The 27,873-nt window shown below is 29.6% G+C and overlaps 1 protein-coding gene across 1 annotated transcript; it reads left to right on the top strand.

The window, feature by feature from the left end:
• Positions 1–8,546: 8,546 nt before the first annotated feature.
• Positions 8,547–10,196, top strand: LOC139426969 (gem-associated protein 2). The gene has a single exon (XM_071187236.2). It carries the CDS (start codon positions 9,027–9,029, stop codon positions 9,786–9,788), a length of 762 nt encoding a protein of 253 aa, XP_071043337.1. The 5' UTR covers positions 8,547–9,026; the 3' UTR covers positions 9,789–10,196.
• The last annotated feature ends 17,677 nt before the right edge of the window (positions 10,197–27,873 follow it).

Raw genomic sequence — 27,873 nt, 5'->3', positions numbered from 1 at the left:
AGCAAGCATGTCTTACATACTAATGAATTGATGCTTAATGGATGGTGTTCTCAATATTAATGTAAATAACAATCTCGAGCTTTAGACCTGCTCTACTTCTAGCTAGAAAGTATACAGCTGCTTATAGCTCGTTTAAGCTAAGAACTCCTCACGCCACAAAGTCTGAGGTCGTCGGGTGCTATGGAAACAAGAATGGCGCATTTTAGTGAGGGTATAGCTTCACTCTAGGACTCTAAGTAAGATATTCCTTTCCTCTCACCAACCCCAGCCGAAACCACTCCAAAACAGTGATAATGCACAAGAAGTCATACATCGTTACCACAGTCACAGGTCCAGACGAATGTCTGGAGGAGTTCTTATTTTAGACAAACTATACTTTAGCTTATGGATGGTGTTTTCTACACTAGGGAACGCTGCAAGCTCGGGACTGCCTAAATTTTCGGGTTACTGTTTCAGTTGTATTTTAAAGCCATTTGGCATCATTGTGTTTTGAGATTCTTGTAAACAATGTATTTGATTACTTATTACTTATGTTTACAATGCTAACAATACTTGTGCTTACAATACTAAAAGTGTTAACACTAACGTAAGATGGTGCACAGCTTGCAAGAGTGGCGCTAGACTTAGCCCGACAGGGGGTCAGCAATGCCCCGACAGGGGGGCTAAGATAATTTTGAAAATAAGCAATAATTTTTAATATACGAAAAATAATTAATATGACATAGACATATTTGTTCTGATAAAAAATTTATCATGATCCAAATATTAACAAAGAAAAAATATAAAAGTGATATCTGAATAAATAAACAATATATGCACATCCATCATAAGATTCTACAGTGTTCTCAATTAAATATTCTACTCAAACAATGCAACTCAAACAATAAAAAATTTATGCACAACTAGAAAAAATTCCAAAAATTCGAGCTTACTACTACTAATGTTTAATTCCGTAGCCTTGTAATTTTGAACCTAATCCAGCAGACAAGAGAACTCCAGGATCAAGTAGTGGAATAAATTTTTGCATTCGTGGAGGAAGTTTTGATAGCCCGCATTTGAGTTACATGGAGAGGAAAACCACGAAATCCTCCTACGGTTAGTCTGATACCAAGGGAACTCTAAGAAATGATCCGCTTACCACTGAGGATATTTCACATCAGCACTGTGGTCGGTAAAAGCTGGGTGTGGAATTCATATCACTCAGCCATCACTGGGATTCGAACTCGGTGCACCTCATTCGGAGGAGAATGCTCTATCCCTTGAGTCCAACTTTATTGAGTAATAACTCTGCGGCAGGTACCAATTTTCCAATTTTATTGATTTACTTAAATTTAATCACCTTCAAAATGTAAATGGTAATTCAATCGTAATTTTTGTAGAAAAAAAGGGAAATAAACCATTTTTCCTCTAAACCTGCAATGAATGCAGAAGCAACCACGAGGGTTAGTGAGCAAAATGAACAGGTAGCGGAGCCTTCCAGTTCTTTAAATAATTGTTAAATTACTAGTTATTAACATGCATACTTAAAAAAATACGAAAAACATTTTTCAGTATTAAGAAATAATAATTAAAAACTGCCATCAGCTGGAATAGAGCCCCCGATCTCACAGTTTTGTGTTAGATTTCATAATCATCAGCCCCAAATATACAAACCTGCCTTGCGGATATTTTTTAAAATTTTTTTTAAATTCAATAAATTAAGTCATTTGGATACTTAACATTCTTGAAAAATGCTTTCCAAATTGATCAGTTCATTTAGAAGTAAACCATAATTCGGCTTATCTTATTCATTTTCAGCTTATGTACAAGTATATACACCAAAAATTATTCAAAACTAGATAAGATATAACACAAGGACTGCAAACTTAACTGTCGGATATAAAACCTTATTTAAGATTGAAAATGGCAAAACGAGGAAAAATCTACATTCCTCGAATTAAATATTTTAAAAATAGTCTGTTTTTAGGTTATAATATTCGTAATTACCTTAATAAACTTTAATCGTAATGTCGGGGTTCCGCCGATGGAAGACATTTAATATATACACACTAACGCTTTATATCAATTAGCAATTAGTTTTAGAATTACAATTATAGAATAATTATTATAATATTATTATAGAATTAATAATTATTATAGAGTGAAAGGTTTTAAAAGACAAATATTTGTTAATGTTTAATATTTAATCTATGAAAAAACATAACACATATTGAAATCTAACGAATAGCCCCTGATAAATTTCATGACAAAAAAAAAGAAGAAAAAAAATTGAAGCTTGATTGATTTCCGGATTTTAGAAACACCTTCTAGTTTTACTATTCAATCATATTGGTTTCGATGTCGTTCATCCCACCTGTCTCACTAGTGATTCAGCATATATTGATATCATTTTTGTTTCGTTCTTACTTAATATTAATTTGCTTGCGACAATTATTTTTTTACGTATTAATTGTTTAAATATTAATTGATTTTTGAATTGACAATTTCAATCATCTCTTAGGTATTTAAAACTACAGCATATCACATGAAAATATTAAGTATATATCATTTTTACAATAAAGTAAAATGAAAAAGAATTCTGATCCTTAGGAACAGATATTAAATAGTCTCATGATCGAATGATGGAGCATAATTACCTTTTAGGCAAATCAAATTTTTTTTTTACCTTTTAAACTAAAAGTTTGCTTATTTTTATATAACTTATTAATACTCAAATTATTCAAAAGATGATATGACAACGAAGTTTTTTTTTTTATTCAGTCATTTATTTACATTTTTTCCACTCCTTTATTTATTTTTATTTCATTAAATTAAATGCACACGGTTAAAATAAAAACAAAGCTGTCAAATTTTTATATATAGTTTCGATTTATAATTTTAAGAAATTGCTTCGACTTTGATTAGGAAATTTAAAAGCCTTATTAATGAAAAAATTGAGAAGCCTTATTAACTTTAAACACATAACAACAACAAAAAGGAGTTAAAAATAGAATGATCAATAAACAATAAAATCGTAAGCTAACTAAATTTATTAATTTCGTGTACGAACTATAATATTACAAATTAAACATATTTCATATTTAGGGGAAACATAGAAAATTTGATCATACAGGAGTTTTAGACAATTTTTTTCTCATGTTGTAACATTTTTTTTAGCTGATGATCATTTGATTTCAATGCTCTATTAAACAAAATCATATGTTGTTTCTGTCTATTAGCAGTAAGTAAAATTAAAATTAAATTACATTTGTTATATCAATTTTATCCGGAACAGACCAAATCAAGAGTTTTGGCAAACAGGTCAGTCAAAGAGGGAATTGAATAGTGGCCCGCCATTTAAATAAATAAACAAAACAAAAAAATCTCAATGTATACATAAAAAACTGCTCAAATCTTTCACGTTTTGATTGATTTACCAAAATTGATTTAATAGAAACATTTGCTTACCTCCATGTGAAAGATTTATGTCTTCTTAATATCCTACAAAAAGTTGATATAGAAATTCCTATTTCATTCTCTTACGATTGATTTGAAAAATAACAGAATTAAATCAACTACAATAATTAAATAAAGTAAACAATTATGCTAGTTGAAACACTTAGGATGATTAAAGGAAAGAAAAGCTTTTATAATAAATTAGAAAAAATATCTTCTAAATTTTGTAAGAGAGAAAAATTCGAATTGAACGAGTCCCAATTTAAGGACAGTATGGAAATCTCAAGACAGATTCTAACAAGACCCTCCCCCTATCTACAGCCCTAGAAATGTTTTCTTCTTAGAAATTTATGACCAGAAATCAAACAAAAGGGTGTTTCTGTGGATATCTGATATTTCCGAAGTTAGGAGAAAAGAGCCCCTAGGCAATATCAAGAAGCTAAAAACATATTCTCACAGTGTAAAGTGAGGAGGCTATTTAACAACTCTGTGGGTGGTAGCTACGAAAGTGGGGATATTTTCATCAGTAGAAAAAGCGTTTTATTGCTCTTTTGGTTAGAAAAGTGAAGAATAACAATTATTTTATGTTTGTAAGCACTTCGATTATGTTTTGAAAAGCATCCAACTATGTAAAAAAGAAAAAATAATCTGAATAAATCTCTGAATAAAACTTTAAAAAAAGAAGAAAAATGTGGGATCTGGTGGCCCTCTTGAGTTATAAATAATAAATGAGTTAGAATTTAAAGTAAAAAAAAAATGAAAAAAAGAAAAAAAATAATGCAATGAGATTTTAGACTTTTCGGGGGCCCCATCAGAACTCGGGGCCCTGGCTCCCTGGGCCAGGGCCCAATGAGCCCATCCTTAAAAATGGCTCTGGTTCAAAATTAAGTAGTCTAAACTTTAGTAGTCGTAAACCCGAAAATTAGGTCAGCTGTTCAACGACGGATAGAATAAAATAAAATAGCAAGATATACAAATTTTTATATTATTTTGTGGAAGGTAATTTTAAATTGTAAAATACAAAATTTGAATAAAATTGACTGAATAATTAAAGATAAATGAAATTTAAACAAACCGACGTTTTTAAAATTTGAACTCAGAAACTAATCGATCGATTGCTCTGAAAGTTTGTGTTTTGAAATTAAAAGGATGTAAAAATATGTAGAACATGCAATTCAATATATTTTATTATTATTTAATAAACTAGTAAAAAATAACAAATAATTATTTAAAATTATTTCTGCTTAAAAATTTGTGCATAATTTTTTTCTCTTTTTTTTTTTTGTAATTTAATGTATACATTTTTCAATACACTCAAGAGGTTCTCGAGATAATGCGCAATACTCGAAGTATGAAGTTAAAATTAAAGGACCCAAACTTTCCATCTCTCTTTTTGCCATAACTTTGGACACTATCATCTTCCAGATTGCGGCTGTTTCCGCATTTTGAAAATTAAAAACCTAAAACTAAACTTTTGACAAACTTGCATGTTTGTCCTGAACAAAATGCGCTTTAATGCTCTTTTTCGTAAAAATATGGTATTGACTCTTTATACGTGAATATACGATTAAATCAAAAGTTAATCAAGGTGTTCTTTTTTTCCATTTCATACACTGTACATAAAATAAGTCAATGAGAATCTATTATGTTGATTAATATATATTTTAAGATATTGAATACGGACGGTTTAATTGTTTCTCTGAATCAATCAACAATCTTTTTACTACTAAGAAAATGATAAAAAAAAAATAATAAATTAAATCTGCCAAAAAAAAATTAAAATAAATTACAAATATTTTGTTACTGTTTGTTTTTCTTTTTTTTCCCGACTGCTTATTTAATGCGTTGATTAAAATATAAACCTTGAATCCGAATAAGTAAATGATTTTCCTCATTTAAAAGTATTAAAAAAATGAAAAAATTAAAACTGAATTTTTTTTATTTTATTCTTTTACTTTCATTTTGCTTGAAAATTTCACAAAGCAATTATGTGATCCCATAAACCATTAAACATGTTACATAAAAAAGAATTTGTAAAGAGGACCTCTGCCTCTCTCTCTCTCTGTCCCTCAGGCTTTTGTTAGTTATTCTCCCAGTAAAGAGGGGTGATTATCTATCCCCTCCTCAGTTCTCGAGAAAAAAGAATAGCAGTTTGAAAGATAAGTTTCCAAGAAAATCAAGATGTGTTTGAGGGGAAAGGATTTCTATGGGTCTTCGAAAAGTCTTCAATTTCAACCATGTCTAATCGCATCCGGACTCTAGTTTAACAATGTATGAGCAAAGTTAGGAGTAGTGCAGTGAAACTACAATTACATAGACATACAATTACTAAATTTTGTTACTAATTCTTAAAAATAAATAAATAAAATGTCAACTACAAAAAATTTTATTAGGCATTTGTAAATGAATTTTTGACATTTTTTAGAGAAAAAAAATGTGACCAGACTATTTTCCCGTCGAGACTTTAAATTTTTCCCGATGGAGGGGCTGGCCATGCCCGACGGGGGTGCTCCTGCCCCCCCTGACCCCCTACTGGCGCCGCCCTTGACAGCTTGCAACACGAACAAACAGTAATAAACAAATGGAAAGAGGCCAAATCAAGACTGCCAAAAAAGCGAGTTATTCAAAATCTAGCAACCATGTCACCTTTTTTAACCTTCCGTTAGACGCGCACTTGTTTCCGACATGGTTAGTCGCGTTGCACCTATAAGGTGTTTTTGAATTTTTTAAAGTCAAGTGAAATTTATTCTAGTTTAAATAGTTAATTGTTACCTATTTAAGATTCTTTAGATAGATTAAGTATGAAAAAACTTATTTAATTACTAAAATATATGAAAAAACTGTATCACAAATAATTGCACAACATAAAGAAAAACGAAGAAAAGTATAATTGTAAAAAAACATTGAGAGTCTTGCATATCGGAACAACTTATTTCAATATCACATGTTAGTATAAAAATATTATCTTAGAGGCTGTCTGATGCAAAACTACCTTCATGTGAATAAGAATTTTTGCAAGAGGTCTTTACAAATTGTTGTTACATTACTCAAACATAAGTGATTTCCGCAAGTAGCATGAGTATAATTTTTTTTCTTTGTTTATTTTTTTTGACATGGCACGCACAATTTTCTTTTCTTGGCTTGATTTTCTGAGGCTTGAGAAGTTTTCTTCTTCCAATCGAAAGCGAAGTACTGAAGATAAATTTTTCTTGCTCCTGCGTCGGATCATTTCATCCATCACAAGTTGTTTAGCTAATTGACGCAAGAAGATTCTGCGGTTTTTCACTTCGTAACCATTTTTTGCGTACATAGCTTGACCATTTATACCTGCTATGTTGAGTAGGGCAGAAAATAAGATAAAATATAGATATTTAATTCATAAAAATATTATATCCATAATACTTGGGTCAATGGTCGCGTTGCACCTGTGGGTGATTTGAGCGCTGCAACTCTCCATCGACATGTTCGAAGGTCGGGAGTACACGGACCTTTGAGTAATTCAGAGATAGGAAGATAACATTAGGCTCGTCCCCCGGGAAAATCTATTGACGGCAAAGGAGGTGGAAGTGCAGTAAAGATGCACCTGTGAGGTGCGCGCGTCTAACGGAAGGTTAATAATAAATAACAAAATAACTAAAACACATTTTCACTCAAACTCCCCAGAATTAATTAATATCTTATGAAAGACGGCAGATTTGAGCTCAGAAATTATCTAATTTATTTCTTTTATTGAAAACAAAATTATCCGTTTGAAAACATCTCCTATCAGAATAACATGTAGTAAGCAGCTGCAAACTTTTTAACTGGAACTAGAGTAGGTCCCGAGCTCGAGATTGTTATTGTTTACATTTCTATTGAAAACACCATCCATTCTGCGAGGCGATATTTTCAAACAGATAATTTTGTTTTCAATAAAAGAAATAAATTATATAATTTCTGATCTCAAATCTGCTGTATTTCATTAGATATTAATGATATTAAGTAATTCTGACGAGTTTGAAGTGAAAATTCGTTTTAGTTATTAGGTAGGTAGTTTATTTACGTCGCATTCGAGCTGCACAATGGACTATTGGCGACTGTCTGGGAAACATCCCTGAGGATGATCCGAAGACATGCCATCACAATTTTGATCCCCTGCAGAGGGGATATCACCCCTCTTCAGTAGCCTGACGACCTGCACGCGAAGTCGAGCACTTTACGGTAGAACAGCTTAACGAGGACCAATACCGCAGTCCCTAAGCAGACTTATCCAAGTGGTCACCCACCCGCACACTGACCGCAGCCAGTGATGCTTGACTTCGGTGATCGGCTGGGAACCGTGTCTTAACGATCAGTCCACTGTGGGACTTAAGTTATTTAGAGATGTATTGTTATAAAAGGTAACACGGTTGCTAGATTTAGAAAGAACTCTCTTTTCTAGTAGAGCTGATTTAGCCTCTTTTTACTTCGTTATTACTGTTTGCTCTTAATGCAACCCGCGCACCATCATACATTTCCTTAATCATATTGTTCGAGCAGCAAGTTTAAGTTCATTTAACGAATTATCATTAAATTTCGAAGTTGGTATGTTGTTAACATGGTTTTATAACGATTCTTTTTTTCAAACGACGATTCTTACGTCTTGAAATAACAGGTCTTTAAATGACAATTCTTATAACTATTCTTCTTTTAAACACAAATAATAAATCAGGTAACAAGAAAAACTACTCAAGGGAGTCTCAAAGCACAATGATTACTTTTTGAACCAAATGATTTCAAAGCACACCAAAAACAGTAACCCAGAAGTAAGTCAAGAGCTTGCAGTGCTTCCTAGTGTAGAAAACACCACCCATAATCGTAATGGTAGTTATACCACAATACTCCCCCACCAGGATTTTATCAGGGACAGAATTCGATGAACGGATACCACTAGTTGCAGTATTTGCAAAAGAGCGGGAGAGCTGCTTTTAAGTTCACCCGATTTTGAGCACTTGTGGTGAGAGCTGTATTATCTTCACGGTAGTGTGGGTGGTCCCTCCTGTGTTGCTATTAGCAGTCGAGTGTGTGCAGGATCCCGTTGTGTGTAAATAAGACTCAGAAGCAGCAGAGCGAGGTGGACGATGATGCAGTCACAAATAGCAAGTGAACTCTTAAATGTGTACCATTCATCGAAGTAGGCGTGTTCATATCATGTCCTGGTCACCAATGTGGAAAAAGGATCTTTCGACTATGCCAACCTTCATCTATCAAAAAGTACCCCAAGATTGAATCGAGTTAGCATGTCTTATATACTAGTGAATTCATGTTTAATAATCGTAGTGGTAGCTTCGCCACATTTACGTTTATATTGTACTTAGCAAGATCATAAAATTTGGAACAGGTATTTGGAAGTATCATGTTTTTTTATAACAGGTATAATTTAATATCAGGTACATAATACCAGTTCCAGAAAATATCAGCCGTCTCTAGTTTGTTTATTTTCGTATGTATGCAGTAAATATGTTTGTATCTGTTTGTTAAGCAGCGTTATTAGAATTTAAAATCTCTATGTTTTTTATTCTAAGTATAAATAATAAATCAAGAAACTAAAACGACGGACTCTGAGCGATAAGATGGAAAAAGACAGGTATTTAAGCGACCGTGAATTTGATTACTTGAGCAAGAGATGTTTGTATGTTGAACCTCAACAAAGGTATATAGATCTTGATACAGTTCCAGGTGATGGAAATGAATTTATTCACAAGTCTAGACTTGAAAATTCACTTTTAGATTTTAACAGGTCATGTAGAGAGGATCCTGTTGAACCTGCAGAAGTGCCAAAAATAAGTATTGCCCGGCTTTGTAAAGCTGCTTTTGAATTTGCCTATCTAGCCAATGAGTTGAAAACTAAAAAAGAATGGTTAAAGATCACTTTCCCTCAAACAGTCATTATTCCCTTATATAACGAAGCTGAAACTTGTGTTTTTTGCCTTGGAGTGCCAATATCAAAATGTATGGGAATTTATGACTTAGCTCCACTCTCGGATTCAGATGCCCATTTGCCATTGCTAAGCATTGTGCTTCACTTGACGCACGTTGAAATAAATAAACTTTTAAAATATACTCTTAAGTGGTTTAGGGTCATTGGAATGGACAAACAGATTGCCAGATGGCTGTTTGCACTTATTGCTTGCATTGAGAAACCGCTGACAAATTGGCAGGAGAAGTTTCTAATGGAGTATTTTGAGGATTTAAAGATGCGGGCACAGGTATGTGATGGTCAAGAATACATAAGAGTTCGCACTTTGATGTCGTTGATGGACAATTATTTTGTTTTGAAAACTACCAGTGAGGCTGGTGAATACTTGAACAAGATAGCTAGATTAAGGTCATAATTTTGCCCAATTCAGTCACCAGGTTTTTTAACTTGATACCAAATAACTCTTGTGGTTCTTGTCATTTTTGTGAAAAATGTTAGTGTATTCTAATTTTCAGGAAGATTTCTGTATTGTGATCCTCTACAGAATAATCTGCATGCGACAAACTAAAAAAACAATCACAGAAGAGTACCAACGAACTTGAAAAGTATGATGTTTGCTCACAAATTTACAGACCTCTGTAGGTTTTTGTAACAAAAATTTCAAATTTGGCTCATTAGCGATTGTAGTTGGTTACAATATAAAAACAATATGGTCACGATTTAGTCACAATATGGAAATATCCTCTAATTTCCTGTAAAAACTATGTTCATGTATGTGATGGAACATTTAAATTTTCCTTAAAAATAAAAACTACTAAGATAATTGTCTATGGTTCTTTACACAATGCTTAGTTTACTAACAATGTTTAGTTAGCATATTTACAATTAAGACAAATGGAAATAGGTTATATGTCATTAAACTTGCACATTATCATGCACACATGTATTGAATTATTTTACTGTAGAAGTATAAGGTTATCATTACATACAGTTAACGAGTAAAATTAATTCCCTTTTATTCTAATTGTGTCGTAATTTCTATATACTTTTAAAATAATTTTTTTTCAGGATTAGTTGATTATTTTTCAAATCTAGGTATACCTATCATTATATGTATATTATGTATAATATATTAACAAATTGTACTTCAAATTATTTTTAATGAACTATCTTTTTTTCCCTAGACTTTTAAGAAAATAAATAAAAAGTTAACACTGGGTTTGGTGAACAGAGCAAACAAAAGGGGAGGGGGGTAGAGCCTTCTAGTTTGTTAAAAAATTATAATATAGATAAGATGCATATTGGTAATAAAGAGGGTATAATACGGAGTTTTTGTATTATTCCACAACACATACTGATTCTTTGAATGTTAAAAAAGCAAAACAAAAAAACATGGTATAGCATCTCTTTACTGGTCATTTTCCATCATTTATTACTATTCAGCTCATATATAGATAGGGGAAGAGCTGGATTTCTCTCCTATCTATATTCTTCGATAAATCGACAAAAGAAACAAGAATTGGGGACACTCTTCTAAACAAATTATTAAGTGTTGACCTGTATGGAAATACTGTAATCATTAGGATAAAGAAGTTGAAGATTAAATCAGATTATTGAAAGAGAAAAAGCTACTATAACGGAAAAAAGCCACTATAAATCAAAATTTTTAGCTATATGTAACACTATGAAATTAAATAATCCTACACCTCATCATACGCCAAGTGACCAAGTGGTTGACTGCGAGAAGAGCCCATACTTTTCCGACTTTTATAACTTGTGAAAACAATAAAAAAATATGGAAGTTAATGTCTGAAAACTGGATTATACCATGTGATTTTATGGCCAATAAAATACACGGATAACAATGTAAACTGTGTTAGACCATTATATGTTATGTGTGTTAGACGGGGCTGTATTACCCATTAGGTCAGACTGGACCATGGCCTGGGGCCCCCTTGAAATGGATTTTATGAAAATAAATTTAAAAAAATTAAGAAAAACAATGATTTTTCAATTTTTTTCAAAATGTTATGATTATTTTTTAGTTCTAATTTAATAAAATAAAGTAAATTTTAATTTATTATTATTTATTTTAATTATAAATATGCTTTTGTAAATGAAAAGATACATAAATACTTTTATTTTTGAATAAATAAAAAATATATGAGAAAAAAATTAAATCTAAGGACCCCAAAAATTTGAATGGCGTAGGGCCCCACGTACGCTTAATCCGGCCCTGGTGTTAGACCATTAGAGATTTAAATGCTTTAAATAGTGCTTAATGTGAAAAAAAATAGAAAAGAGAATGATGGCGATAAAAAATATCAAGAAATACATAAGCATGACCAAGGCCTAATACGGGTGGATTGTACTACCGCTTAAAGATACTTTAAAAAAAATCAACCTGCCAAATCGGTACTTTCATAAAAATCATAATTATCTTATCAAACTCGACACCTTCCCAGAAAGAATAAAAAATCAGCATCTGTAAATTTTTTATTTTGCAGAAATACATCTTTATCAAGATGATCAAAACACATATGAACTTAAATTTTCTTTTGAATAGGATATCGTTAAGCGATATCTTTATTTAAGTAGGGGTGTGAAACACAGCCACAACAGTGCTTGAACAGAATGAAAAAAATTGTAATTTTTCTTTTTTGAAAAGAAAAAAAAATCAAATTTTGAATTGCATATTCAAGTTATCACTTTTAAACATACTTGCACAGATTCCATCAAAAATCGGGGTGGTTTTTCGGTTGCTTTTTCAGTGATTATTGTTATGAATTTCCACATAGTTTTGAAAATCTAAATATTTTTAAAATAATATTGTTATGATATGCAAATTTTTAAATAAAGTTATTATTTTTTGGTACACTTTATTTGTGTGACTTTCATCATTAATCCAAATGACATTTCAATATTGTTTTTGGTAGTTATCGTTGGATTTCTCTGAAGTTTTTAAAATCTCAATATTTTTAACGCGCTATTATTTCGACTTGCGAGTTTGAAATCTCGCAATTTACTATTAATTTTGATATGCTTTATTTGTGCCGATTTCATTATATATCCAAGCTATTTTGCTATTTATTTTTCAACATTTATTGCTCTGCATTTCCACATGGTTTTGGAAATCCTGATATTTTTTATATATATTATCACGACACTTAAATTGCATATAGAAATGAGCGCTATATTTGTGCCGATTTCATCGCTAATCAATGGAATTATTTGATACTGTTTTTTCGGTGATTATTGCTATGCTTTTCCATGTGCTTTTGAAAATCCCAATATCTTTATACAATATTTTTATGAATTTGGAGTTTCAAATTGCGCATTTTAATTATCACTTTTGACATCCTTTATTTGATTTGTACCGGTTTTTGTCAATTCTAGTTTGTCAATTGTTTTTACAGTTGTTACTATGTTTTTTCACTTGGTGTTGAAAATCCTTATATTTTTAATCCCATATTATTAAGACTTGTCATTTTCGAATAGTGGATTTTTATAACATTTTCAATGCTTGCTTTATTTGTGCAGATTTCATTGTCAATCTAAGTTATTTATTTTTCAATAATTTTTGAACAGTTTTTGCTGTTTTTTAATTGTAATACCTATATTTTTAATTTATTATATTATGACTTGCCAGTTTTGAATCACCTATTTAAATATTCAATTTTAAAAACTTGTTTTATTTGCTCTGATTTAATCATCAATCTATTGTATAATTTTTTTTTTTTTTTGGCAGTTGTTGCTACTCATTTCTATATGGTTTTTTTGAAAATCCTGATATTTTTAATAAAATATTATTACAACACATAAAATTTGGACGTATGTGAAAAAACTGTTTTTTTTCTTTAAAAAAACATTATTTATAATTTTTATAGCTGAAAAACCATTTGATTTAATATTCATAAAATCACTAAACATAAATATCCCAAAGTTAAAAATATGTTTTCAACTTATTTTGAGCTATAATGTGTTTTAGTTTAAATAATTTTCGACAACCACAAAATTTTTTTCTTTAAAATATTTAAATTGCATTTCTGTTATATTCAATGAAATATTTATTTATTTTACTTTCATTGAACATTTACCATTTATTTTTAAATAAACTCTTGTATTATGTGATGTAATAAAGAAAACATTTCTTTTTTCCCATCTTAATTTTTTTAAAAGTAAATCTACTTTTTGATTCGAAAGAAATATTTTTTTAAAAAAAGTATCAGTTTGGTATTCTTCAGGTTTAAATGGGTTTTAATATTTAAACACATTTAATTTTTATCAAATACACAGGTTATCTTAAATTAAGGAAAAATTACAAAAATGGCAATTACTCTCCCAAAAATAAGCCAATCCCAATTTGAGTATGTTATCAAGTAAGAATTGCTAAGTAAAACTGCAATATGTGAATTAGTGGCACTGCAATGAAATGACGTCATCTGTATGTTTGATGGCAAGTCTTTGAATTTCGCTGTGTTTCTGAAATGAGAAATTTGAGACAGCCAATTTGTAACAATGACCTCCAGATATTATTTGTCCAATGAACTGCACTGGAGATCTATTGAAAGATTAGAGGAAAGACGAAGTCAGATAGAAGTGGCCAAATTTCTAAGTGTGAGTCCTTCTGTGGTTCATAGACTTTCTAATTGTAGGTTATTCATTTAGAAGGTTCAGCCAAGAATGGCCAAATGCTACGACAAGTGCTGATGACCAATATTTATCTTAAAAGGAATAGAACTGCAACTCTGAGTCAGCTCAGATCCTCTCTTAGTGAAGCCACTAGAAGATTGATGTGAACGTCTATTGTGCGTAGAAGGCTTCACCAATGTGGTTTGTTCGCTAGACAACCAGTCATTTCTGTGCTGCTCTCGTCATCTGATAGAAGGGAACATTTAAAGTGGGTGCATTAACATGTCCACTGGACAACTGACCAAGGAAGGACTATTCTTTTCACAATCATCCATCAAATATCTGTGAAAGAGATGCTTACTTAGGAGGCAGAGTATCTCTTTGGGGGGAAGCAGTGGACTGTCTGTCTTTCCAAGTGGAAACAAAAATGCTCACATGCGTAGAAATAACATCCTTGATGTTTTATCTGCACTCTCATGCTGGTGCTATAGCTGATGATTTCATGATACAGGATGATAATGTAACACTGAACAGGGCTCACATCGTATATGATTATTTTCACCAGCAAGCAATTCGGCGCATGCAGTGGCCAGCTTGATCATGGACTTTAATCCTATCGAGCATGTTTGGGATGCTTTAGAAAGAAGTGTAGCTGTTCTCAATCCTCCTTCTCAGACACTTGCCTTACTTGAAACTGCTCTGTGAGAACAATGGCTTGCCAACGTCAATGGACTTCCAACAGAATTGGCAGACTGCGTAACTGAAAGTGTCACTCATCACTGTATTGCTGATCATGCTCCATACTGAAAGTTCTTTTTCTATCCCAAACTGACGCATCTGATTTATTCATTTCATGCATATGCTAATTTCGGCAACACCATAATTGTCTGATTAATACTTTTTATGTTACTTTATGCATTATTATGTGCACTACAATGTGTGCCAGTTTAGTTCACAACTATTCCGCATGATGTGTTAGTTCAAAAAGATACTTTTTGAAGTGTCAATAAATTTAAACATTCATGTTTTATTCTACCATTTACAAAATTGTACAATTGTTTAGTACTACGCATATTCTCATTAAAATATTTCATTTAATGTAATTTTCTTACTTGCTAGTTTTCATTATTTCTTAGCATATATATTTTCTAAAAAATGTTATTTTAGCAGAGTGAATAACAGATTTTAAATATTATTATTATAGTTGCGAATTTTCACATTTGTTAAGCTTCATGTTTCACCTTTGTTGTAAATGTTTCATGTTTGTTGGCTTTAATGTATATTTGCATATAAATTTTTTTATTTATTCTTGCTCAACTTTATATATTAATTCTTTATTTTATTATTATTCTCTCCTTTTATTATGGTTTTAGTTTGAATTATTCAGAATTAATGAGTAATCATAGATGGATTCTGTAAAAATAATTAGATTTAGCAATTAGACAGATTTTAAAAAAAATCATCTATCACATTCATATTCACAAGATTTAATATCACATACCACGGTTCTTATTCTTGCGTTTAAAAAATCATACGCTAACGTAACATAACATTGTTCATCGTCGTCTCTAAATTTAAAAATTAATCATCTGGGACAAATTCCTAAAACGGATGAAGTTATTTACCTTAAGGTTAATACTGCCCAAAACAATAGCTTCAGTAGGACGACTATTTTCCTGAAGGAATTTGGCATGTTCAAAACTAAAAAGCAGTCTCTAAGCAAAATCATAAAATTTTTATTTAATGGCCTGAAAAAGCTATCAGATGATCAAGTAGATAAAATTATCACAATATTTGAAAATTTTGCAAATCACAGGATAACCAGTTAGACATTTTTTAAACCATTTTCTACCTACATGGACCATTTTATTATGATTGTATGCTGGGAAATAATTTGTGTATCATTATATTTTTACTGTAGCAAAATATAATCAAGGTAAGTTTCATAAAGTAATGTAAATTTAAATTAATTATAAATGTGTGTCATAAGATGTAATTGTAAATAGTAAGTGTCACGCTAAATAAGTAGTATTTGTCATAAAAAGTTGTTAACAAGTATCTTAATAGTTTATTATTATTATTATTGAAAATAGTTCGCTCAAAATTAATGTTCTCTTTCTTTCTTTTTCTTTTCTTTCTCAGACCTGCTCTTTTAATTTATTTAAAATGAAAATATTTTAAAGTTGAAGTACATTCCTTACTAAATGTTGAATCCCATTTTGCACTAAAAGGTTTTGTTTTAATTTTAACAATTTTTAACACTATAAACTTTCTTTAAATTAAAGTATTTAACCTGCATTTATTTTATTAACTAGAATATTTTTTTTAAAATTTAGTCTTCTTTCTTAAAATCTTTTAATGCTAAAATTTATGTTTAAATGAACTGTATTATAGATTAAACCATTTTCTTCCTACATGGACCATTTTATATAATTTATGATTATATTCTGGTAATTGATTTGTATATCATTTAATGTAGGGGTGCTCAACCTGCGGCCCGCCAACCCTCGATGTGCGGCCCGCGGCCGCAATCTGAACAAAATGAAAAAAATTTAAATATTTGTTTTTGAAAAATAATAAAAAAATTCGGTAATTTAAATTTACACTTTTAAGTTTTTGACGCACCCAATCTCAATCAATGTAGTTTTTCGATGGTTAACGCTTCGGATTTCAAATACATCATTATTACGATTTACGAATTTTAATTACCCATTTTGACGCTTTTCGTATGTGCCGATTCCAATGACTTTTCGGTAGTTATTGCTACCCATTTTCAAGTAGTTTCTGAAATAGCGATTTTTGAAAGTTATGAAACGCTTTATTCGTGCAAACTTCATGGAAAATCTAAATGACTTTAGATCCTTTCTTTAACAGTTATTGCTGCACATTTCCGCCCGGTATTTAAAACTTCGATATTTTAGCGCGATATTATTACGAATCGCGAGTAAAGAATCGTTTTTTGGCATGGCTTATTTGTAACGATTTTATCGCAAATCAAATTATTTTTCAATCGTTATTTTAGAAATTATTGCTACACATTTCTACAAGGTTTTGAAAGTACCTATATTTTTTATACGCTATTGCGACATTTTAATTTCAAATCCCGCCTTTAAATTACATAAAATTTTGATGGACTTTATTTACTCCAATTTCATCTGAAATATAAAAAAATTTTGGTTAGTAGTTATTACGTTTTCCCCGTGATTTAAAAAGATTATGATATTTTTAATACTATGGTTTGACAGCAAGCGAGTTTTGAATCGCGCATTAAAATAATTATTTTTTACGTGCTCTGTTTGTGCCGATTTTATCATTTACGTTGTACCGATTTTAACACGCATTTTTAAGAGGTTTTTCGAACGTGTTTTTTCTTCTTTCTCGTTATTGCTGCATTTTTATTTGTGATTTAGAATATACCCGATATTTTCACACAATATTACAACTCGTGAAATTCGATTCAGTTTTAATTTTCTTTCGTAACTTAAAAAGTAATTACGTAAATCAACACCTTCCCAGGAAAAAAAAACGAGATGTGTTTATATTAAACGCGGTCCGTTTTGCAAAAAAAATAATTCAAAACACGGCATAATTCTTTAGTCCCATGAACACGTGCAAGTTTAACAACACACATCGAACCTATTCTTTTTGTTGTCACAGGTAATTTAAAAGTCATACATCGTAATTTGTATTTACGCTATCTGAAAATTGCGCATCGCATTTCGTGTTTATAATAAACGCGGTCCGTTTTGCAAAAAAAATAATTCAAAACACGGCATAATTCTTTAGTCCCATGAACACGTGCAAGTTTAACAACACACATCGAACCTATTCTTTTTGTTGTCACAGGTAATTTAAAAGTCATACATCGTAATTTGTATTTACGCTATCTGAAAATTGCGCATCGCATTTCGTGTTTATAATAAACGCGGTCCGTTTTGCAAAAAAAATAATTCAAAACACGGCATAATTCTTTAGTCCCATGAACACGTGCAAGTTTAACAACACACATCGAACCTATTCTTTTTGTTGTCACAGGTAATTTAAAAGTCATACATCGTAATTTGTATTTACGCTATCTGAAAATTGCGCATCGCATTTCGTGTTTATATTAAAAGCGGTCCGTTTTGCAAAAAAAAATAATTCAAAACACGGCATAATTTTTTAGTCCCATGAACACGTGCAAGTTTAACAACACACATCGAACCTATTCTTTTTGTTGTCACAGGTAATTTAAAAGTCATACATCGTAATTTGTATTTACGCTATCTGAAAATTGCGCATCGCATTTCGTGTTTATAATAAACGCGGTCCGTTTTGCAAAAAAAATAATTCAAAACACGGCATAATTCTTTAGTCCCATGAACACGTGCAAGTTTAACAACACACATCGAACCTATTCTTTTTGTTGTCACAGGTAATTTAAAAGTCATACATCGTAATTTGTATTTACGCTATCTGAAAATTGCGCATCGCATTTCGTGTTTATAATAAACGCGGTCCGTTTTGCAAAAAAAATAATTCAAAACACGGCATAATTCTTTAGTCCCATGAACACGTGCAAGTTTAACAACACACATCGAACCTATTCTTTTTGTTGTCACAGGTAATTTAAAAGTCATACATCGTAATTTGTATTTACGCTATCTGAAAATTGCGCATCGCATTTCGTGTTTATATTAAAAGCGGTCCGTTTTGCAAAAAAAAATAATTCAAAACACGGCATAATTTTTTAGTCCCATGAACACGTGCAAGTTTAACAACACACATCGAACCTATTCTTTTTGTTGTCACAGGTAATTTAAAAGTCATACATCGTAATTTGTATTTACGCTATCTGAAAATTGCGCATCGCATTTCGTGTTTATAATAAACGCGGTCCGTTTTGCAAAAAAAAAATAATTCAAAACACGGCATAATTCTTTAGTCCCATGAACACGTGCAAGTTTAACAACACACATCGAACATAACATTTTTGTTGTCACAGGTAATTTAAAAGTCATACATCGTAATTTGTATTTACGCTATCTGAAAATTGCGCATCGCATTTCGTGTTTATATTAAACGCGGTCCGTTTTGCAAAAAAAATAATTCAAAACACGGCATAATTCTTTAGTCTCATGAACACGTGCAAGTTTAACAACACACATCGAACCTATTCTTTTTGTTGTCACAGGTAATTTAAAAGTCATACATCGTAATTTGTATTTACACTATCTGAAAATTGCGCATCGCATTTCGTGTTTATATTAAACGCGGTCCGTTTTGCAAAAAAAATAATTCAAAACACGGCATAATTCTTTAGTCCCATGAACACGTGCAAGTTTAACAACACACATCAAACCTATTCTTTTTGTTGTCACAGGTAACTTAAAAGTCATACATCGTAATTTGTATTTACGCTCTCTGAAAATTGCGCATCGCATTTCGTATTAACATTAACGAGATTTAAAAAAAAATCCATCGCGTTACGTATTTATGGGATTAAAATCACATATCGCTTTTCGTATATATCATCCGTTGCTACTTTTCTCGCAATTCGTATGCACGCGTTTTCAAATCATATATCGCGATTAATATTCATGCATTTTAAAAATCAAGTGTTGTGAGTAGTCCTTTCGCAATTTAAAAGCCACACAATTCGTATTCACGCGATTTGGAAAACAAGCATCGAGTTTTTTATTTACGCAATTTAAAAATCACACATGGCAATTCGTATTCAAGCAATTAAAAAATAACACATCGCTATATGTATTTCCGCGATTTAAAAACCCAGAAAGGAAGAACACCATCTAGGACAAATTCCAAAACTGATTATGTTATTTGCTCTAAATTTAATACTACCCACAACAACAGCTTCTGTCGAAAGACTGTTTTCCAGAATGAATTTGGCCTGTTCAAAATTACAGAGTAGTCTTTAAATACAATCATTACATTTTCATTTAATGGCTCAAAAAATGTTACATGATCAAGTAGATAAAATTATCACACTATTCAAAAATTTTGCAAATTACAGTATAACCATTAAGAAATTTTTTAAACCATTTTCCACCTTCTTGGAGCATTTTATATCATTTATGATTATATGCTGGGAAATGATTTGTATATCATTAAATTTTAACTGTATAAAAAATTTAATCAAGATAAGTTTCGTTTTTATTGATTGTTAATTGATTGTGTATTAATTGTAAATAGTAAGTGTCATGTTAAAAATATATTTGTCGTAAAAAGTTGTAAACAAGTATCTTAATAGTTTTTTACTATTAAGGAATATAGTTCCTTAAAATTTAATGTGTTTTCTTTTTCTCTTTTTCTTCCCTCTCTCAGCCTCTTATTATTAATTTAAAATAAAAATGTCTGAAAGTTAAAGTACATTCCCTAATAAATGCTAAATCTTATTTTCCACTGAAGGGGTTTTGTTTTAATCATTTTTAACCCTATAAACTTTCTTTAAATCAAAGTATTTAACTTGAATTTATATTAATAACTAGAATATTTATTTATTTTAAATTTAATTCTATGAAGAAAAAAAAATTTAACGTTAAAATTTATGTTTAAACGGACTTTTGTATTTTGTAATGTGATAAAAAAAATTTCAATGTTTCCATAGTTTTTTAATTATTTCAATTTATCTAAATTTTTTCTGATAAATTGATTCTGATTTTCGTACTCTGTTTTCCTTCTTAAGTAATCAGTTTTGCATTTTCTAATTTTAAACGTTTTAAAGTATTGTATTTTCTGCAAAGAGATTACAAGGTTAACCGACAAAAAGAATTTAGTGTTATATAAACAATGATGTTTATATAACAATCACCACCAACAATTGCTTTCAATATGTCGATCTATACACTTTGGCATGCGGCCCTTCATTGGTCAATCTGCTGTGCATGTGGCCCTTCACTGAAAAAGGTTGTGCACCCCTAATTTAATGTTTACTGTAACAATATAGAATCAAGATAAGTATCATAAAGTAGTGTAAATTTGAATTAATTATAAATGCGTGTCATGGGATACAATTGTAAATAGTAAGTGTCACGTTAAATAAGTATAGTATTTGTCATAAAAAGTTGTTAACAAGTATCTTAATACTTTTTTATTATTAATTAAAATAGTTCTGTCAAAATTAGTGTTTTCTTTCTTTCTTTTCTTTCTTAGCCCTGCTCTTATAATTTATTTAAAATGAATTTTTTAAAGTTGAAGTATATTCCCTTCTAAATGTTGAATCTCATTTTGCACTGAAAGGTTTTGTTTTAATTTTAAAATATTGTAACCCTGTAAACTTTCCTTAAATTAAAGTATTTAACCTGCATTTATTTTATTAACTGGAATATTTTTAAAAAAAATTAAGTTCTATGAACATTAAAATCTCTTAATGTTAAAATTTATCTTTAAATGGACTTTGTATTATGCAATGAGACTAAAAAAACTGAATTTTACCATTGTTTTTATTTCAATTTATCTGAATTTTTTCTTCAGATAAATGGATTCTGGTTTTCATATTTTTTTTCTATGTAATTAGTTTTACAGACACATTTTTGCATTTTAAACTCTTAAAAGTATTTGATGCAAACATATTATAAGGTTAACTGATAAAAAGAATTTAGTCCCTAGAATTTAGTGTTTATATAACAATTACTACCTGTTATTGCTATCAACATGTCTGTCTAAATACTTGGGCATACGGCTCTTCATTGGTCAATCTGCTGAGCATGTTGCCCTTCATTCAAAAAGGTTGTGCACCCCTACCTCACCGGATTCTAAGTTATAATATTGGCAAATAGCGATAAATACCTAAAGAAAATTACCGAATAAGAGTTCATTGCAACACTTTGTTGATCGAAACAATTTCGAGGACTCGTTAATGCAAGCTGAATTCTTCTTTGAAGCTAATAAAATAATCGAGGATGATGAAAAAGGTGCACCATTGTTGACTAGCATTGGTAAGAAAACTTTCTCAATAACTAGTTTATGGTATATAATTTGAGTAAAGACGGAATAGATTACCAAGTGAAAAATAAAATGATACAATATCTCTATTATTTCACATTACGTTCATTTAGTTTCAAGTTGTGAAAGAAGTTACAATTTTAATCGTTTGTGGGCATATACAATAACAACAATGCTCATACGATGCAGTTTTTGTATTAAAAACTTGCTAACTTTTTCAAGATTGATAAATTCTTTGCTTAATACAAAAATCTCTCTTTTTAAATTAAATGAAAAATAAGACACGCATATTTAAAACAAAAGTTAGTTAAAAAATTGCATTTTGTCAAAGATGAAATTTTTTTTTAACAAAAGTTTATATTGCTTTAGCTTCAAATGTAATTTAAAGGCAGAAAGATATTTGTATGATAGTGTATATGGTGTATATGACCCATCAAATTACTGTAAACAATTTACCATTTAAAGTTTTGCATAGATGGTGCATCAAGCACCAAGTAAAATTTTAATAAAAGGGATGCAAAAAAACTCAGAATCCAAGAAAATTAGATTTTTTTTTGAGGAAAAATGAATGCAAAACTACCTAAAAAATATATGAAAAATTACACTTTTGTTAAAAAAAAATTTAATTTTGGACAAAAATTGCATTTGGTCAAAAATTACATTTTTTTAAACAAAAGTTTATATTGCTTTAGCTTCAAGTGTAATTTAAAGACAGAAAGATATTTGTATGATAGTGTATATGACCCATCAAATTACTGTAAACAATTTATCATCTTAAGTTTTGCATAGATGGTACATCAAGCGCCAAAAAAAATTGGAATAAAAGGGATGCAAAAAAGCTCACTATCCAAGAAATTTCGATTTTTTTTGGAGGAAGAAGAAAATATAAAGTTACCTGAAAAATATATGGAAAATCGCATCGATCTTTTAAATCTTTACTAATGGAGGGACATTCAAAGCATAATTAGTCCAAAACCTACCAAAGATGCATACATGTGAGATAATTATGGGATTTTTCAGTTCAACCTTAATATTTGCTTGAGATAGTACAAAACTGACGTTTCTGAAGTACAAAATAGGGGGTAGGACATGGGGATAAAATAGAAGTAATGCAAATACTACTTAAACACTATTTCTTCAGTGCTGACAGTTGGAGAAGAACTTGCGTTTTGTTAGAGTAATTTTATGAAGAAAACAATTTTGAACTTGCTTGTCATCACCAAATTTTAATTTTGAGATAAACTTTTGATTTAAAATTAGTATCAAATATAAATCTTCAACCTGAAATTTTCTAAGATTTAAGGCCACAAATTCAACAAAAATCAGGAAAAAAAAACATGTTGAGTTGGCCAAATAAAAAATTAATGACATCGAAAATACGGCTATGCAATTGTTTCTGAGCAATTGCAAAAACTGAAATACATCTTTCTGGAGAAGACTATGAGGAACTCTTGTAATTGTGCTTGACATTTATAAAATTTGTCACACCAAACAAAATATCTTTCTGATGTCGTACATCATGCTAAAGTGAACGGCTAAAGTCTTCTATTCTCTAAAAATCTTTATTTTCAGGAATTAGTTTCATAAGAGGGGTCTTAAGACATATCTGTTTTTTTTAAAAATAATTATGAAAAAATTTAGATTAATGCTCTAACTATGGTATTAGCTTCGATTAATGCCCTAAATAGGTATTACTATTATCGATTATTAGCTTAGATTAATGCTCTAAATAGGTATTACTGTTCAAAATGTAAAGTATTTATGTATAAAAAGTTTAATTTTTTACTTATGCGTAATTAAATATTGATAATCAAAGTATTGAATTCTGCGGATTATTTTTTTTACGCTAAATTTAAAGAGACAAAATCCAAGTCGATAGGACTAATAGTTTTAAAATTATCAGAGTTATAAAAGGTTTCATGTATAAAAAGTAAAATTTTTGTATCTAGTACCTATAAATATTTGTGAGACTGATATTGCTATTTCGACAAGTGAGGTATTGTCTTTTATGTATATTTTCTATAAGCTAAATTCAATAAAACGAAAGTAAGTTGATAGAAAACTAATAGCTCTGAAAATATAAAAGGTAAAAAGCTTTATGTATGAAAAAGTATAGGGGAAAAGTTATATTTTTAATGTATCAAACTGTCATAATTTCAAAACTATTGGTTCTATAGTCTTGATTTTGATCTATTCGATTCAGTATGCAGAGAAATTTCATGATATCCAATACTTTGCTTATCTATGCAGCAATGTTAGAGATTTAAATACATACAAAGCTGTATTTCATGTATTAAAAAACTTAAATTATTTTTGAACTCTAAGTTTTATTTACTTTGTTTTCATCTCATTTGATTCAGCGGGGGAAAAAAAAACTAGATAGGAAATTATACTTTATCTGGATAGGCATTTCAAACACAAAAATATGTACAATCAAAAATTGTTCTTTTTTATACTTTATATTTACTGAATCCCTTATAAATTCGGAAGTAATACTATTGACTTAATTTTGAAATCATTAGATTCAGCATAAGAGAAAAAAAAAAAAAAAAAAAAAAAAAAACAAAAAAAAACATGGGAAATAATAACTCATTTTTCTATAAAGTAAAAATTAATTTAATGTGTAATGTAGTTGCTAATTTTTAATATAACAATTTATCAAAAATAAGCTTATTTATGACTTGCGAGTACAGTTAATTTATAGAATGTATTAAAAAATTGGTTTTTTCCTTCTTTTCCTCTGCATGTCTAACTTGTGGTAAGTTGAAATCTCTGTAAACATCATTAAATATTCAAAGATTTCAACTGATCATGGCGTATCAAATTAAAAAATACAATTCAGAAAATTGTTCTTGTTCATTCAATTTTTTACTTAAAAAAAACTTGTTGATACTTTGTAATTTTTAAAATTGAATTCAAATAAAAAATAAAAATGAAAAATTAAAGCGTAATTGTTTTGATTTTAAATAATAGATGGCAGCACCAAAGCAAATTATAAGTATGTGCCAGAGAAAACTTTAAAAAAATTGTTCTTAAACTTTTTCTCATTTTATTCTTAAGAATTTTTTTTTCAAACAAACTACAGGTTATTAATCGCTAATATGCATTCGATTATATTTTTATTTAAAAAAAATGCATTTTACTTTTGAAAACTAAGTAGTTGATGGAAAAAAAATTGCAGTGACGATATACAGTAAAAAAAAAAAAGAAAAAAAATCGAGGCAGCACCCTAAATAACCTTTGTTCTAATGATTGGATTTTTATGAACGAAATTTTAATCTTAATAGTCTAAATTGTTGACCTTAAGTATGTTAATTATAACTAATCATTAATTAAGTTTCGAAAGTAAACTAGACATAAAAATGTAACATATATATATAAAAACATACCTTTTATTTAATTTGAATGTTTATATATATATATATATATATATATATATATATATATATATATATATATATATATATATATATATATATATATATATATATATATATATATATATATATATATATAAACATTCCTTATATCTATCTATCTATATATATATATACATATATATATATATATATACATATATATATATATATATATATATATATATATATATATATATATATATATATATATATATATATATATATACATATATACATATATACATATATATATATATATATATATATATATATATATATATATATATATATATATATATACATATATACATATATACATATATACATATATACATATATATATATATATATATATATATATATATATATATATATATATATATATATATATATATATAAACATTCCTTATATATATCTATAAATATTCCTATCTATAATCATTCCTTTTTTCCGACGGATTTAGATGTAACTATCAACCTAATTTTTTTTCAGGAGGACAGGGTGTGGAGGGAACATAGGGCTTTTTCTCTTTTCTTTCTTTCTTTGTTTTCATAAATTAGTCTGTTTAATATTTTGATTGCAGTACAGATGTATTTCTTTAAATCAAAAAATTAAAAGAAGTACACAGAAAAAGTTGCAGAAATGTCTTTAACAGTATTTTTTCTTTATGTAACATAGGAGTCAATAACTAGCATATTGGCAATGATTAAAAACTTTCGCGAGACACGACAGATATTATAATGTATGCAGGGCATATTGTGAAACCTGGCAAGTCTCTATTTTGATATTTTATCCTCTTAAAATTAAAAAAAATGCGTCAAAATTCTCCATTTATAGTAACTTTTTGTAAAAGATTTAGATTGATGTAGTACTTTCAGTGGCGTAGCGAGCTTAACTCGCGCCCGGGGCACAATATCCTTTTAGCGCCCCCCCCCCATTCGAAAACCACATAATCTTATATGTAAAATATACTCTAAAATAATAAATAAATAAAGTCATAGACTCTAGCTAGGTTTTAAATTTGAGACAAAAAATGTAGTTGAGAGAAGAAGACTAGATTTTGAAATGTATATGATCATCTAGAATTAGTTCAAAAGATACCTATTATTTATTTTACATATTTATAAAGAAATATTTTAAGAACACGCAGTTTTAAAGCAATTAAAAAGTAAATATTTGTTATCTCTAAGGAGATACATATATTTAATGATCATATGATTATAATACATTAATAAAACTAATTACTATGTCTAAATTTTCCATGCTTTTGATGAAGCAAATGTATCAATAATATCATCAAAATTGATCATTTAAACTTTTTCTCTTTCCATACTTAAAAATGCGCTTAGGCGATCTGTCAAAATTAATTTTAATTTTCTGAATGAACGTTCGCAGCTAGCAATTGATACTGAGATAGTCAGGAGTATTTGAAATGCCGCTCTCAGATTTGGAGAAACATATTCTCCATTCGAGATTGATTATAAAAGTAAGAAATTCTAATGGAGTTTTAGGTTTAATTTCTTTTCTACTGCGGAGTAACATTTTGCTGTCACATATTTTGATAATAAGTTCGATTACATTGAAATCTGTATTATAAAATTCACCCAGATTTTTACAAATTTTTTTCAAGGTCGTTATCAACATTATCCTTGTTTAATAAATTTTCAACGTCCAGTAGAAATCCAATTTGAAATTAAGGTCACTTAATGGTGTACACATTTCTTGTTGGAGACAATCAAGAGTGCTTTTCATAACGCGAGAAATTTCACTTTCTGCGGAAAGACCACCATAGCCAATTCTCCAGGCACGTATTGTTGTATCCATATCCCATTTTTCACAAAGAGACTCTGCTTTTTCTATTGCCTCTTTACAGAGCCTGTCTCAAATTTCGGCTAGTTCAGTCGCTAATGATTCAAGATCATGGAACACTTCTTTAAAATTCATTCTAGGATCTTGTAATCTGAGCTGCACACGAACAATCCTTCTTAAGATTTCATACCAGAAATGAACTAAAGTTATAAAACTAAAGGTTAGTATATTTTGCAACAGAATTGTAGCTTCACTTCTGTTGTCACTTGTAGTGGTAGTGTGCTCTGCTAATTTTTCTATTAGTTCTTTTATATTCTCTAGCTCATAGATGATAACGATAACCGCTTGTATTCTGTCGCTCCATCGCGTTTCAGATGTGTGACCTGCCATCACGGCAGCATTATCGTAACATTGTGATCTGCAGTTTGTTAATGAAATTTCATCGTAATTTAATTTCTCTAAAATTGTATTTTCGATCGAGGCTGCATCTTTAGCATGTATTTCAATAAAACTCAAAAAAGATTCTTTGATGGAAACTTTTTTATTGATAAAATCAGCATCTACATACCTAGCGACTTGGGACATTTGTTCTCGATGAGAGATATCAGGAGTTGAATCAAACAAAAGTCCATAATATTTATTTCTTTTGATATCGTTTATTAGTTGATTTTGAACTGTAGATGCCAGAAGATGAA

This window comes from Parasteatoda tepidariorum, chromosome 11, assembly GCF_982258835.1.
Source record: "Parasteatoda tepidariorum strain Cologne lab strain chromosome 11, Ptep-v5.0, whole genome shotgun sequence".
Classification (NCBI taxonomy): Eukaryota; Metazoa; Arthropoda; class Arachnida; order Araneae; family Theridiidae; genus Parasteatoda; species Parasteatoda tepidariorum.
The sequence above is the reverse complement of the archived record's forward strand: the minus strand, read 5'-3'. Positions and strand labels throughout refer to the sequence as shown.